Source organism: Lolium perenne, chromosome 1 (genome assembly GCF_019359855.2).
Source record: "Lolium perenne isolate Kyuss_39 chromosome 1, Kyuss_2.0, whole genome shotgun sequence".
Classification (NCBI taxonomy): domain Eukaryota; kingdom Viridiplantae; phylum Streptophyta; class Magnoliopsida; order Poales; family Poaceae; genus Lolium; species Lolium perenne.
In genome coordinates this window covers 213,348,693-213,365,130 of record NC_067244.2, presented here as the reverse complement: position 1 = coordinate 213,365,130, position 16,438 = coordinate 213,348,693, and the positions used below count along the sequence as shown (strand labels likewise).

At 44.2% G+C, this 16,438-nt stretch overlaps 1 protein-coding gene across 1 annotated transcript; it reads left to right on the top strand.

Moving 5' to 3' along the window:
- Positions 1 to 545: 545 nt before the first annotated feature.
- On the top strand, positions 546 to 6,522 carry LOC127323396 (serine/threonine-protein kinase Nek4). Its single transcript, XM_051351545.2, has 15 exons — positions 546 to 772; positions 1,115 to 1,369; positions 1,461 to 1,527; positions 1,609 to 1,674; positions 1,764 to 1,810; positions 1,883 to 1,928; positions 2,019 to 2,099; positions 2,174 to 2,216; positions 2,326 to 2,375; positions 2,630 to 2,711; positions 2,804 to 2,853; positions 3,656 to 3,729; positions 4,020 to 4,071; positions 4,164 to 4,823; positions 4,909 to 6,522. Exons 2-15 carry the CDS (start codon positions 1,272 to 1,274, stop codon positions 6,304 to 6,306), a joined length of 2,814 nt encoding a protein of 937 aa, XP_051207505.1. The 5' UTR covers positions 546 to 772; positions 1,115 to 1,271; the 3' UTR covers positions 6,307 to 6,522.
- The last annotated feature ends 9,916 nt before the right edge of the window (positions 6,523 to 16,438 follow it).

Here is a 16,438-nt window from a genome sequence, read left to right as displayed (position 1 = left end):
CCTGTCACCCACGATATCGCATCAAAGCTGCCAAGCAAGTTGACGATGATGAAAAATTAAGCATGTTCTTTCTCATAGCAGCACATTCAGAAAGGAGTTATAACTTATAAGCCCCAAATCAACACAATATCTAGGAAACAAAGCAAATGATTTTGAGGGTGAGGGGAGGAAGCTGGAATGCAGAATGCAATACTGGTGGACGCATAAACAGCCATTACTCTCGTATATAAACACCTACTAAACCAAATTTTCATTTGTTTAGCACCGGGCCACCAAATGATGTGATCACTCAGCTACTTCTTCGTTCTGGCTAATGTCGTAAAGCGGATTTATGGATTGAGTATGGTTATATACGTTTGGAGTACTCGACGCTACACAAAGATTCTGAATATGACAAGAACAAGCACTTAAATTTAAAGAGTATACTGTAGTATTTAGTGGGTGATACACTTGCAAAATTCTACGGAGTATTATTATCCCTTTCAGTCCACTGGTCAGTAGGCACTAGCTCGCTGTTGCGGTCATGCTGCGTATATAAGCCACCGAGCAAAAAACTCCGCCTTCAACTAACACCGCTCCGCCGCATCAAAGCTCCACCGAATAAAAATACCAAGAAATTCTGCAGCCCGGAGCCCCGACCACCAGCGAGGCGCGCCAGTAGAGAGCGAGCCAGCAGAGGCCGGCGGCCAGCGAGGCGGGGGATCTCGCGGTGACCGGCGAGAGGCGCCGCCGACCTTCGGCCTGCCTGCCAATGCAGGCGGACACCTCCGAGGTAAGCTCCCCTGCCCCGGCGGTTGGTTGGAAGCGCTGCGCCGCGTGATCCGCAGATTTCCCTGCTACCACTGTTCTGGATAACTGACGCTCTTCCTCTTCCTCTGTATGATGTTTTCGCCAAGTAGCTCAATTTCTTTTCTTTTTAGACAGACCAAGTAGCTCGTCGGTTCCCGTGCTAATCGCTCCCCATGAGCGAATAGTGCCTCTCCTCGTCTCCTTTCTAAGAAAAGGTTTCGAGCTCTGGTTGATGCCGCTGGTTTGATTGGCTGGCACGTGACGCGAGTGCGCTTTGCTTAAAGTTGGTTTGGCTTATGCGGTTGTCTCGTCGCTTTTGTTGCAGGGCCTGGTGGTGGTGCGGATGTGCAGGCGTTCTTTGAGCTGCTGCGGCATGGGCATGGCAGCAGGACTGTGATTCGTTTTCTTGGTATACTCAGAGGCGACTTGCTGCCGTGACAGTGAGGCTGTGATTATCGTAGTTGCGGATTGCGGGACGCGTGATGGAGTCCCGGATGGATCAGTACGAGATCATGGAGCAGATTGGGCGCGGTGCCTTCGGCGCCGCCATCCTCGTCAATCACAAGATTGAGAAGAAGAAGTAGGATGTAGTTCAATCCTTCCAAGTAATATATGTTCTGCCTCCACCTGTCAAATGCGGTTGACAGCAGTATGCTTGTGATTGGTTGCAGGTACGTGCTGAAGAAAATCCGTCTCGCGAGGCAGACGGAGCGCTGCCGAAAGTCTGCTCATCAAGAGGTTCGTGAAATTCCTTGGGCTTTCTCTGCTGATTCACTGGTGCTATTTTGAGGAGTTGATTAAGCTGAAAGCACATTTCAGATGGCTCTGATTGCTCGACTACAGCATCCTTACATCGTTGAATTCAAGGAGGCTTGGGTTGAGAAGGTTTGTCATTTGAAAACTTTATTTGCCTGTTCTTGTTGGGTTTGAAGTTTCAGTTTTGAACATATTTACTGACAAGGACAGTTGTGCAGGGTTGCTATGTCTGCATCATCACGGGCTACTGTGAAGGAGGAGATATGTTAGTCTTATTTGGTGCTTTGGAGTTTAGCTTACTAGTACTATGTTTTTAAATTCTTTCCTTTAATCACAGTGATGAGCTGATGAAGAAATTGAATGGTACTTACTTTCCTGAGGAGGTACGATATAACTTTTCTCTTTTGTTCATTGGACTGAGGGGGAAAATCACATCCAACATTGAGCTCATAATAATACTTATTATTTCTCAGAAACTGCTGAAATGGTTTGCACAACTGGTCTTAGCTGTTGACTACTTGCATTCGAACTATGTCTTGCATCGTGATCTGAAGGTAAGCATCAACAGATATAGTCATCATCACTTATTTATATGGTAGTTTAACTGACAATTGCATCATACTTGCAGTGCTCCAATATATTTCTCACCAAAGATCATGACATACGCCTCGGTCAGTTCCCGATAGCAAACACAGTACTGCAAATCTAGTTATTTTGTACCACATCAACGGTTTTTATATTATTTTTTTATTAATTTACAATCCATTTGTTTGTATGCAGGCGATTTTGGCCTAGCCAAGACTCTGAAGGAAGACGATTTAACTTCTTCAGTATGATCTTTCTTTCCTGTTTCCTCCCATGGATCTCTGTGTAAAAGATTTGCATTACCATAGCCTTTCCCACTGTTAGAAGGACATTCCATTTAATGAATCTTTCTTATTCTACTCTTTCACGCAGTTATTAATCCCTCATCATATATATAGCTGATACTATTTACAGTTTTCTTCTTCTAAAGGCACAAATCACAAGGTCATGTTTCTGTCCTCACTCTTACTGGCTACTGATGCTATCACATTTTCTTTAGGTCGTTGGAACACCAAATTACATGTGTCCGGAGCTACTTACAGATATTCCCTACGGGTTCAAGTCAGACATCTGGTCGCTTGGTAAAAATAAATAAAACTGGCTAATGTTTCAGAACTATTTCTAGACTATCAAATATCTGCTTATGAATTTAATTTACCTTTCTCTATTATAGGATGTTGTATGTATGAGATGGCAGCTCATCGACCTGCTTTCAAAGCCTTCGTGAGTTATTACCTTATCTTTTTGTTTTGAGAATCATTACCCAGGAATAGCTTTCCTGGGTGGATTATGAATGAGCATGTACCTTTTCCATTTACATATTATCCAAAAGGGTTCATACCCAGTTTTATTTTTTCGGGTTCAGTACTTAATACGTTGCAGAAACTGCAATATTTTTGGTACAACTAGCTCAAGATCTGGCTAACCCTGTAGTCTATCATGTATATTCTTTTCGGAAATAATTTATAGGGGCTATACAATACGAAAGAAACATAACTCTGCATGTAAACTTATTTTCTATGTAACAGATATGTTCTTTTCGAGGCAATACTCGGAAGTGCTTTAGGTCACATTACTAGAACAATCCAACTACTGTTTGTAATTTCCTAAATGGAGTAGAATGAACTCGATTATTCTATCAGTCATAATTGCATGTACTGACTATCATATAGCTATTCAATATTCTAGAGTGTTTCAGCGTTGCAGTTTTCTGAATTATCCGCGCAACCTTCCAAATGACGTCTATATAAATTTGCCAGTTATATATTTCGTTTTGTAATTGCGTGTTTATGGTTCATACAAAGCCAAGCTAGTTTGTTAATTACAGTAACAAAATTTGGAACATATTAGGTATTCAAAATATTGTTTACATGGAAAACTATGAAATAAAGTTAGTATGATCTTTTAAAACCTTTTCAATAGAAAAATATGCAATTTGGGTTTCCTAACTGTTATTTGGTGGCACTGCTATTTGCAGTTGATTTCTTAATAAACCAGTAGACTTACCCGATTAAGAATCTTGCAGGATATGGCAGGATTGATAAGTAAGATAAATAGGTCCGCCATGGGTCCCTTGCCTACCTGCTACTCTTCTTCTATGTACGTGCACTTTTCTCTATAGAGCAGGTTGTAAATAAGCTGTACATTTATTTTTTTGTTTTCATGTGTTAAAAGTTGTCTTATCATTTGCCTCATTTGAATCACATGATCTGTAATTTAAGTCATCATCCATATTCTTATACTTCGGAACCAAGTAATGGTTTGGTAGCATATGTAGTGATACTGGTGTGTTGCAGTTTATATCATTTTTAAGTCATAAATTTGTAATATTTAAGAGCTTCATGAAGAATATACAACTCAAATGGTTTCCTTTTTTATGTTAAATACAGGAAGTCTCTTATCAAAATAATGTTACGGAAGAATCCTGAGCATCGACCTACTGTAAGCTACTATGAAGCTGGAAACCTTCTAACTATAGCCTTGTTTCTTCCACTCCATCTTATTCTGAAAAATATGTAATGTCGTGAGAACAGGCATCAGAGATCATGAAGAATCCATATCTGCAACCTTATGTTGATCAATGTCGTGCTCTTTATGATGCTTCAAATCCCGTGCGCACACCACAGAAATCATTGTCCACTTCACGAAGTAGTCAGAGAAGCATGTCGGAGAGCCAAAGCAGTAGCATTTCTAGTAGTGATATAGACAGCACATTATCAAGTGACAGAAGCACATCTGGTGGAGCCGTAAGCACTGATATCAAGGTCGCTGATACTCGAAGCATCCATGATGCTGATCGGGATGACTCAGAAGAAAAGTGTACAACACCAGAAGATCTCAGAGGCAACAAAGACACATCGTATGTTCAACTGAAAAGACAAGATTCGTCCAAATCCATAGATCATCATCCCAGAGGCGAGAGTAAGCAACCAAAAATTATTGAGAAGATAATGACAACCTTAAGAGAGGAGAGCAGGCTTAGAGAAAGCAGTACTCCTGCAAGAACTAGAGATGCAAAGCTGAGTTCTGCAGTCAGTAATAAGAAAGAAGCAGATCAATCATCAGATACTTCAAGGTTCCACAACAATGCTTCATCCAGATCAAAGTCTGGTGATAATTCATCTCCTGGGTTGACCAATACCAACAATGGATGCGTGAATTCAGTACAAGCATCACCACCCTTAAAGCAGCTGGTATGATCCTGCTTCTTTTGTCATAGAATTTCAGTTAGTTTTTATTTCTATTTGTAACTCCTGTGTCCTGCTACTGGTCATGCAGTTACCTATTGTTGAATACCGTTCAAATGCCAAAACTGCTCGGTCATCAACTCCTGAACCTGCCAAACAGGCCGCAGAAAATGGTTCTGTAGTTTCAGGAAAGCCAAAAATCAAGACCCCACCTAGTGCTAGTAGACGCTCTAGCCCTCAGAGACGAGCAGGAGTAGGGATGACTAGCCTCCCGCTCACTCTGCAAAAAGGAGCTCATACTAAGGTCATGGCGGAGGGTGAGAAAAGTCAATTCCAACCTGCCCATTCTCCAGGTAGTATCCCTGTTGGTCTTACACCTAATGCAAGGGTATCCAAAAATCCTTCAGAAGGTTTGAACATCATGCTAGACAACTCACATGCAAGATCTGCTCCCCGGGAATTGTTTACTGTAGCGACTAAGGAAGACACCAGTCCTTCCACAAGTTCTACAGTTGGTTGTGTTGAAAAGTTCGACCAGCCTGAGCTATCTGAACCTCACATACCAGCCTGCTTGATTTCATCGCCCACAGGCTCAGTGCCTGGTGATACTGCCCTGGAAAACAATGACCTTACAGCCATACCATGTTCAAAAGTTTACACAGACAATGTGCAGAAGGGTGTGTTCACTAATGATAATTCAAGCCTGATCACTGCTTTGGATCCATCCATTCCAAGCTCTGAACCAGATTTTGTTTTCAAGGATGATTTACAATCCAGTAAGCAAGTGCAGAACCTGGCCACATTGCAAAGTGGAGAGGATAAATTTACTGTCCAAGAGCTCCTTTCATCGACGCCAACATGCGCTGATTCTTTTGTCTCAACGTCAGAAGATACAATGTTGGAGAGGGGGCCTAATTCTACTCAGTCAATGAAGAATCAGACCGGCTCACAATTAAATCCACTGGTTGATGATATTGTACAGAATATTCGACATGTCAATCTCAATGTTAGCAATGAGCAGCCAATACCAGACAATGTTCAAAGGGAAGCTCATAACATGGATGTCAGCAAACTTCTGAATGTGGTAAGAAAAGATCTGGATGTAAGAAGCAGCTCTTGTTCACCGAACACTCTAGCTGCTACACTTCCACCCTCAGCTGCTTCCGACCTGCATGTTTCGGACGGCAATATTGCCTGCAAGATACCAGCCATCTTAGATGCAGCAAAGTTAGCTGCTGGTGTTAAGGAAGAGACATCCCCTGCTAAGGAAATGCTAGATGTCACGTCGTTTAGGCAGCGGGCCGAGGCCCTCGAGGGGCTCCTGGAGCTCTCCGCGGACCTGCTGGAAGACAACAGGCTGGAGGAGCTTGCGATCGTTCTGAAGCCGTTCGGGAAGATCAAGGTCTCCCCTAGAGAAACGGCGATCTGGCTGGCCAGAAGTTTTAAAGGGATGATGAACGACGAATCAGCAAGTCGCATGTCTACGTGATCATTTGTATTTTGTAGCATTTGAGGCTCTTTTTTTTCTGTTTGTTTGCTTGCTTGATGGCCCCTTGTGCTCTGAGCTTGCTGGAAACCTCGCTTGGTTTTTATAACAGCGTGTGGTCTGGTTTTGCCTTTTGATGATTCAACCATTCTTTGTGGCGTATGTTGTACATAGCCGAGACCTGTAAACAGAAATAAAATTTCCTTCAGTGCTGCAAAAGATTTGTGCGGTCGACCATTTGTTGGTCGCGTGTTGCTCAGAGGACGAAGTCCACCGTCGAGAGCTTAAGTCGGCAATTAAGGCTTGCTCTAGTATGGGGAGGTTCATGGCTGCGAGCAACAGTAAAATATACTCTGCATTTGACCCAGCTACTACTGCAGCTACGGCATTGTGTGATGGAATTGCTTTAGCAAACCAGATTAGAGTTCATAGACATGTAATTCAATCGGATTGCCAGGATGTTCTGAACACAATGATGGACAGCAACAGCTTGCTGCATGTGCAATCTACCAGGACATTGCTATTCAAACATGTTCATTAGATAAAATCAAGTATGTGTTCTGTTCAAGGGAATCGAATGTAATAGCTCATACTATAGGTCTATAGCTAAGTAATCTGGTGATCAACCACATGTTTGGGTAGATGATCCACCAAGTTTTATTGTTTTATTATTGACAAACGATTAACTGTTATTTGATTGATCAATAATGCTTGCTATGATGGCTTTGCCCTCAAGAAAAAGACTTGCTCAGTGTGCACAGTAAGTTGGGACTAGCCCAGTGTGCGCATTGAGGCCCTACTGAAAAAGGTCTGGATGGAATAACAGGGCTACAGTTATGCTTGGGCCAACTGTTTGGGGGCGCATACTGTCACCTACATGTATACCTGGACCTGGGTATTCTCTTCCAATCCCTATCTCCCGCCCAGCTGCGGGGCGGGATCAATAATCCTACACTTACGGATTCTCTCCTTACGGAAACAGCTACGGACTGATGTGGAAGAAGCCGGTTGGTTCAGTTTGCTTTCCCTGCTTAAAAATCGGAAACAGCCACCCTGCCTACTGTGTACATGATGAGTCCGTACGTGTAGGATTATTCGGGCGGGATAACAGCGAGCGCCCAATCCCCGCTTTAAGCGGGAGCGAAGGTTCTACCGCTGTAGCCTTGTTTCCATGGGCCGCACCGACACGGCCAAATTTGAATAGTTTAAATTTGAATATTCTAACATTTGAACATTTTTTAAGTTCGAACATTTTAAATTTGAACATTTTTTATTTACGCATTTTTAAAATTTGTAAAACTTTAAAAAACAAGAAACAGAAAAGAGCAAAAACAGAAAATAAAAATCTGGTGAACCGGAAAAAACCGGAAACGCTGAATCACCAAATCCGGACTTCTCGAAAACCGGCAGAACCAAAAAAAAAACACCTAAAAAGCCCCTATTTGCTGTCGCTAAATGGGTCGGCCCAACCGCTGATCGCTTAACGCGGGTGCGATTCGCTCCCGCAATGAGCGATGAATAGGTTTGGCCAGGATAACGCACGCACGCGTGCGGGAGCGAGCGGGCCGCGGCCCATTTTGGTACAGTTTTTTATTTGTTTCTTTTTTCTCTGGTTCGCTGGTTTTCGTTTTTCAGTTTTTTCGTTTTTTCCTTCCCTGCTCTTATTTTTTCCTGTTTTGAGCAAATTTCAAATTTGAGTAAATTTTAATTCGAGAATTTTTTAATTCCAGTATTTTTTAATTCGAGCAATTTTCAAATTCAAGCAAATTTCAAAATTAAGCAAATTTCAAATTCGAGCAAATTTTGGTTTTGTGCAGATTTTCAAATTTGAACATTTTTGTGATCCGAACTAGTTTGGATGTGATTTTTTTTTCAAATCCCATTTTGTTTACATTTAAAATTCGTTTAACTTAAATTTGCCATAAATCAAAATTCGCTCAGATTTAAAAGAATATTTGCAAAATCGTCAAAGTGAGTTCGAACCTGAGTGAACTAGCACGTGTACCAGAGGATGCAACCAGTGAGCCAGCGAACGATTAATGGACAGATCGGGAAAACATGGTTCTTATTAAGAGGGGAACAAACTAATGGGCCGGACCACCCGGATTTTCCTTCCGGCGACGACTGTTCGCTCCCGCTAACGAGCGGGAGATTGGTGCCTCCGTATTCTCTGGGTTAGGTCTAACAAAGCCCGGCTAAAAAATCCAGGACCAGGCCCAACCCGGTAACTGCTGGGCCTAACTTTTAGGCCCAAGCATGGCCTATCACTGCAAAAGCCCGTTAGATCTTGGGCCAGGACTCTTCCCTATTTAACACATTTATCAAGCCCAGGCATGGCTCGGCCATCGTGTCTAAATCTTTGGTCCATGCATGGCCCGTGGGCATGCCCGGGCTAGCCCAAACACAGGAATTTGGTGTCATGCTGGCTTTCCATGGCCAGGTATTCCTACCTGTCCTTGCGGAACGATATGTTATAAACGCGACAAGCAAATAACTAAGAACGAAAAGAAAATCGCAGCGAAGACACAAGATTTTAACGTGAAAAATCTCTCCAGGCTGCTATGGCGGTGGGCAGCAGATGGTATCTACACGACTGCCTCCTACTACAAAGTAATGTTACAGGGATCGCTCTGGTCTTCGTCTTGAAAACAAACTTGGAAGTCTTGGGCCCCTCTAAGGTCAAGTTTTTTCTGTGGTTGGCCTGCCAGGACGCTGTTGGACAGCGGATCGACTGGCCTATCGCGGCTTGCAGCATCCTCCTAGATATGTCTTCTGCGACTAGGAGATGGAGACTATGGAGCACATCGTAGTCGGAAGCATCCTTTGTGACCGTCCGAGCTTCCCCAAAGGTGACCGGCAAGGGCATTTACTTGGCGATCATGCTCACGGCTTGGTGGCTATGGAAGCAGCGTAACGCTATCATCTTCGATCAGGGACGGAGCACCATCATAGGAGCTGGGTGACAATGGATTAACTTGTCAATGCCTACGGGTTGTAGACTAGGGTTTAGTTAGAAGTAGAGGGCAAGTAGATCTCGAAAGTTTCAGCCGAAAAGTACTCGACGATATGAAAACTAGGGTTTGTGAGACAATGATTCGATGCTTTCTTTGTCCCTCGACTCCCCCTTATATAGGAGGTGGAGCCGAGGGATTTCGTAATGTATAAGTTACAGAGTTCGGGAGGGTTTCCAACTCATCCCGCAAGATTACAAATATCATCTTCCAATACAACTCTAGCTTTCCTTAATAACAATTTGGGCTTCCGATTCTTCTTATTCTTCGAGTCGTGGGCCTTCAGTAAACCCCGGGTACTATCTTCGGCAGGCCCATTGGGGATGCCTATGTCAGTAGCCCCCGAGATTTTGCTTGAATCGTAGAGTCAGGGAAAATCTCCACTGTTATATTTACTCGATAGTTTTGAACTTCTCCATATTTCTTTGCATATGAATTTCTATATCGTACAGGGATAATGGTAGTTGGGGCTAGTTCATCTGACGGATCAGGTACTAGTTAACTGCTCTAGTGGCAATCCGCAAAAACCTACTTCAAGATCACGTCCCTGGACATGATCTCGGGATACTGGTGTAAACTTCGACAGGTGCCGCTTAAGGTCTTACCATTCTGTCGAGTCCCAGTCATATTTATCGGGTACCTAACGCGTCTGTTAGGATTTTTCTTCGTATCTGTTGATACGGATAAAAGTAGCAAATCGACATCAGAGACGGCGCCACGCCACACAGAACGGATCTGGGGTCTTACCTTCGCAAAGTTTTTGCGGCGTTCAGAAATTGTTCGCAACTTTGGCGTTCTGAGAATATATTGTCGAGTGCTTATTCGGCTGTTGGAATAGCACATTTTATTGAGTCAACGGATGACTCATATTGCTCTCCCGATGGGAGTATATGTAGAGTTACTTATAACTCGAAATATACTCTCTTGTTCTTCTATCTTTCTTTTTTATAATTTCATTGGGTACGCGAACAGCGTTCCCGATGGGAGTAGCCCCCGAGGCTACAGCCAAGGATTTATGCTTGGGTGTAGGCTCCACGCCTTATGTCGCTATATTTTCTCTCTCGAAAAATTTCTCGGGTGCGCGAACAGCGCTCCCGATGGGAGTAGCCCCCGAGGCTATGAGCAAATATTTGTATTTGATCATAGGCTCACGCCGTTTCTATTTTGTCTTTTCTCGAATTTTTTCATTTTTCCAAAGTAGCCCCCGAGCATTTGATCAAAAACTTTGTATTTGATTAAAAGCTCTCAAAATAGTCCATCATCCTCTGCTGTCGCATTTTTTACGAAGCTACTTAGTCGAAACTTCCTCTTGTTAATGTGACATCGTCTTTGACGATAGCCACGGCCATTGTTCTGAAAACGCGAGAAGTTCTCTCTCACTGCCTTGCGGGCCCAAATTACGCATTGTATTAACACGTCGCGCAAGTAGGGCACACACGTTCTCCGCTTTTCCTGGCGCTCGCACTGTAACGCTTGCAGGGCGAAATTACTTTTTTACCCTTGCTCCATGTGTACACCATCTGCCTCACACTTTTTCCATCTAACGGTGCGCTGATTCGCCGCACCTCTATTTAAGGTCTTCTTCTTCTTCCTTCCGCACTTTCGCTTGCGTCGCTCCTCTGCTCTCCTCTGCAAAAATCTCCTCTTGCGCCCCATAGCTCCTTGAGCTCAACTACTCTCACGCTGTACTCCTGCGCCATTGTTGATGCCACCGCGCAAATTGACCAGGCACAACACTCCTGAATCGAAGATGGCTTCCGCAGATCTGGGGAGCGCTGAGTGGGAGAGATCCAAAATCTCTGCCCAAGACATTAACCTGCTGAAGAAACTGGGGATCAGCAAGAAGCCAAAGGCGCTATGCTTCCCCAGCGAAGAGAGCTACCCAACCCCTCCAATGGAGTATCGGGTTAGTTTCGTTGATCATCTCATCCGTGGCCTTTCTGCCCCCATTTACAATTTTCTTCGTGGGTTGCTTTTCATTTACGGATTGCAACTTCATCATCTCACACCCAACTCTATCCTCCATATTTTCATCTTCATCACTCTTTGCGAGTCCTTCCTCGGCGTCCAGCCTAACTGGGCGTTATGGAAACGCATCTTTTTGTGTCGCCGTAATGGCTCTGCCAATGTCACCTATAACATAGGCGGTGTTTGTATCTGCGTTCGCCCTGATGTTGAGTATTTTGATATCAAATTCCCTGACTCAGTTCAAGGGTGGCGCAAAAAATGGTTGTATATCTACGAGGAGAATCATGGGTCTGTTGAAGACAACATTCCTCCTTTTGATAGTGCCGAGAAAATCTATCGCCGTCGGTCCTGGGATGCAGAAGCTACCGACGAAGAAAAAACGGCGACGGAGGCACTGATGACTCGCATCCACGAGCTTCAAGTACCCGCGGTAAAGAACTGTCGGGTATCCAAATCACGGCATATTTCCTTAGAATCAGAGTGCAGCCTTTGCAAGCTCGCAAAAATCCCCTCTGGAAGTATGCTGGCGACAATGATGTGGATCGCCTATCGGTGGATTTGTCGGTCAAGGACTTAGAAAAACTTGTCCAGAAAATCTCTTCCCTCAGCAAGAAAGATGCTGTCCCCTCTTCTTGTCGCGTAAAACCATATAGCGCCACCAATGCGCTCCCCAAGGTAACTTTTGTCGACTTGCTCATTTGTGTTGGATATCTTTTGCATAACTCTTTTATTGACACCCCCCGTTGTTTTTTTATAGAATCATCCAGATCTTGTTTCTCTTCCTCCCCTTCCTGAAGGTGGAGAAGTCGAAGAACGGGCCGTTATCACTGATGACAACCAGGGTGCTCCTTGCCCTGAGAGTGAACCCGCAGGTTCTCGAAAATCTGCGGGATCCTATGAAAAGGAGGTTGATTCCGAGGCTACCGCATCGGCACACTCTCCTCCTCCCGCTGTTTCCCCAAGGAACAAGAGGAAAAGGGATGAGGTTGTCGACTCTGGTCCCTCCAAGACCAGCACTCCTGCTGCCGAAGAAGTTGTTCCTACTGAAAAGAGGACAACTTTCGATCCTTACGCTGATGCTCTCATCAGCTCGTAAGTTCCTATCGCTGTTTTATTGCTCACCACTGATTACTTTGACGATATTGATTATTGTCCTGCCGTCTTTTTTGTAGTGATGACGAGGAGGGAATTCAACCTGTTGACGCGACTGCTCGAACGATTACGTCTCGTACTTTAGTTATTTCTGAAGCTCATCATGATGGGGATGAATCTTCGCCTCCTCCTCAAGATGCAAAGCATCCGACACCAGTCGCAAGCCCCCGAGCCTCTTCACCGAAGAGGGCTAGGACAGAACTATCCACGGACCATGTCCTGGTGGCCAATACGTCCGCGACTCCTTCGCTGGATGACGTAAGTATTTCTCTTCTTCCTTTTCGTCTCGACGTTTATCAATACTTGCCTCTTCCCCTTTTTTTAATTGTTGTTGAATTTTCACCTTCTGTATCGATTTCTTTTTTCCTTTGGTTTGCTCACCAGCCCGTGATGCAGTCATTTATTCGCCTCGGTACCCAATTCATCGGGTACCGTGATCATGCGAATAAACTAGAAGGTATTGTTTTTCCCTTGCCCTCTTTGCTGCATACTCCTTTAGTATGTTTGTCATGACGTTTTACTGTTGTCTGTTTTCTCCAGAAAATCTTGCCGAATCCAACAAACGTGCTGACGCTCTTGCAATTGAATTAGAGCAAAGCGAATCAGCTCGTAAGAAGGCTGAAGCAGATGCTGCCTCTGTCGAAGACCTCCGAAAAAAGGCTTCATGAGGCGGAAACTTCTTTGAGCGAGCATATAACCGCACAATCTGCTCGTGAAGAAGCGATTACTAAGCGCTTGGAATCGCAAAGCCGTCGCTTTGTCAGTAAGTGCCCGAGCTATTTTGCATTCTTTGGACTTGCTTTTCTTTACTCGTTTGTTGATCAATAAATTTTTGCCTCGACAGGGAAAACATCTCAAGAATATGAACTTGAAGATCCCGACAATGATCCCCTTCTTGACGCACTTGCTTTCCTTGAGTTTCACGGAGATGAAGCAAGCGAAGGTCTTACTGCGGCTAGGGAAGGATTGTCGCGGCTCTACCCTTACTTCTTCCCGAAGAAAAAGGAACCCGTGACTTTTCTTGCTCTTGCCAAGTGCTTCAATCCCCTAGAAGATCTTGGACTGAAGCTTCGCCAAGAAAATATGAAGGTTGCCGTTGAAAGCACTATTGCCCTGGTTCTTTGACGACAACAAAACGTCGACTGGACCAAAGTTGGCGACACACAGGAGATGGAGACCACGAAGTGGCAATCGCTGATCAGGGCTGCAAAGCCCAACTCAAAGAAGATCCTCACCTATCTTGGATGCAAGCCAACTCCTGCTCCTAGCTCGTCGAAGCCGGAGGTCTAGTAGAATGCCCTATCTTCTTCTGTATTTATTTTTACTGTTTCTTTTGATGTTGTCGTCACAATAGTTTTGGCGACAACTGTCGTTGTAGTTCTTTTGAAGACTCCTTCTGTAATAGCTGTGTATATTTTCCGAAGATCAATGGAATTCTGTTTTGCGTGATCATTGATACTGAAATTTTTTTTTCCAGTTGATATTTGATAACTACTCCACAAATCCTCATCCTGCCGATACTTTTCCTGCTTCCTCCTTCTCGAAGAAAACACTTGTCGATGATAACCTTATCGAAGGTTCTTCGAGTAAACATTTCTCGCAAGATTTGCAAGAACTTCGCCAACAACTTCAATCCATGAAACAACAAACTCTTGCGATGATGGAGCAATCCCGCAGAGCATCCGAAAGAGAGGAACTTGCTCTTCAACAAGCTCGAGAAGCCATATCTGCCAAGGAAGCCGTCGTTTCTGAAGCTGAAAAGGCAACCACTCGAGAAAATTCCATGTTTGAATTGATGAATGAAGCCAGTGCTGATATGTCCGGTATGTTTGTTCAAACTAGAACTATTTCTATCTTTCTGCTATATCTTTCTTGAATTTCTCGTGCTGTCGCCAAATAGGTTCCTTTCTCGACGCTGCTGCTGAAGACAAAAGGGTAAACGCGAGGACCAATCTTCTCGTTAACCTCTCTCTTGATCATGGTTGTTTATTCTGGGCCACTCCAGAACGGACCCGATAGATTGTTAGGTTTCAAGACCGTGCCTGTCAAGTTCGCGATTTCCTTGATCGCTCCACAGAACATTGTCCCTTGTTTATAAGACAATGTTTCCTCGAGACGAGGCGCCCGAGACTCTTCTTGGTTTGATGGAAAAATTTCGGGATGCTCTTCGTATTCACAACTTTGTACGAGCTCAATTGACTGCTGGAGCAAGATTCGCCATGATCATGATACATATCGGCCATCCAAAATTAGATCTGACGAAGATTGTCTCTGAGTGCTTGATACGTCTCCAACGTATCGATAATTTCTTATGTTCCATGCCACTTTATTGATGATACCTACATGTTTTATGCATACTTTATGTCATATTTATGCATTTTCCGGCACTAACCTATTAACGAGATCTTTGAAGAGCCGATTCTTTGTTTCTGCTGTTTTTGGTTTCAGAAATCCTAGTAAGGAAATATTCTCGGAATTGGACGAAATCAACGCCCAGGATCTTATTTTTCCACGAAGCTTCCAGAAGTCCGGAGAGGAAACGAAGTGGGGCGACGAGGCGGCGACACGCCAGGGCGGCGCGGCCCACCCCCTAGCCGCGCGGCCCTGTTGTGTGGGCCCCTCGCGTCGCCCCTAAACCTACCTCCTCTGCCTACTTAAGCCTTCGTCGATAATAACTCCAGTACCGATTGACGAAGCCCGAGAAAACATTCCAGAGCCGCCGCCATCGCGAAACTCCAATTCGGGGGACAGAAGTCTCTGTTCCGGCACCCTGCCGGGACGGGGAATTGCCCCCGGAGTCATCTCCACCGCCGTCTCCACCGCCATCTTCACCGCCGTCGCTGTCTCCATGATGAGGAGGGAGTAATTCACCCCCGGGGTTGAGGGCTCCGCTGTAGCTATGTGGTTCATCTCTCTCTCTCTTTGTGATCTAGTTGAATATCATCTATGTGCTACTCTAGTGATGTTATTAAAGTAGTCTATTCCTCCTCCATGATGTAATGGTGACAGTGTGTGCATCATGTAGTACTTGGTATATGCTATGATTGTGATCTCTTGTAGATTATGAAGTTAACTATTACTATGATGGTATTGATGCAATTTATTCCCCCTTTCATAGTCTGTCGGTGACGGTGTGCATGCTATGTTAGTACTCGGTATAATTGTGTTGATCTATCATGCACTCTAAGGTTATTTAAATATGAATATCGAATGTTGTGGAGCTTGTTAACTCCAACATTGAGGTGCTCTTGTAGCCCTACACAACTAGTGGTGTTCATCATCCAACAAGAGAGTGTAGAGTGGTTCTATTATGTGATCATTGTTGAGAGTGTCCACTAGTGAAAGCAGGATCCCTAGGCCTTGCTTCCAAGCATCGAATCTCCGTTTGTTTACTGTTTTGTTGCATGTTTACTCGCTGCCATATTTTATTCAGATTGCTATTACCACTCATATACATCCATATTACTTGCATCTCACTATCTCTTCGCCGAACTAGTGCACCTATACATCTGACAAGTGTATTAGGTGTGTTGGGGACACAAGAGACTTCTTGCATTGTGATCGCAGGGTTGCTTGAGAAAGATATCTTTGACCTCTTCCTCTCTGAGTTCGATAAACCTTGGGTGATCCACTTAAGGGAAAACTTGCTGCTGTTCTACAAACCTCTGCTCTTGGAGGCCCAACACTGTCTACAGGAAAAGAAGCGTGAGTAGTCATCAAGCTATTTTCTGGCGCCGTTGCCGGGGAGGAAAGGTAAAAGGTACTCACACTCCGGATCTCGGCTACTAAGCTATTTTCCGGCGCCGTTGTAAGTGCTCGAAGCTATTTCCTTTAGATCCTACAATTGCATCTTTTTGTTTCTTGTTTTACACTAGTAAGGCATAATGGAAAACAACTATGAGCTTTTTAATTTATTCCCGAAGTTAAGACATGAATTGTGTGATGCGAAAATTAAAGAACCTATGGAACCTCATTTGCATGCTAGTAGCAATGTTATTAGTATG

Coding starts and splice junctions, on each gene's coding strand:
- LOC127323396 (XM_051351545.2), top strand. CDS start 1,272: ATGGAGTCCCGGATGGATCAGTACGAGATCATGGAGCAGATTGGGCGC. Junction 1,528..1,608: donor GAAAGTCTGCTCATCAAGAG/GTTCGTGAAATT, acceptor AGCACATTTCAG/ATGGCTCTGATTGCTCGACT. Junction 3,730..4,019: donor ACCTGCTACTCTTCTTCTAT/GTACGTGCACTT, acceptor TGTTAAATACAG/GAAGTCTCTTATCAAAATAA.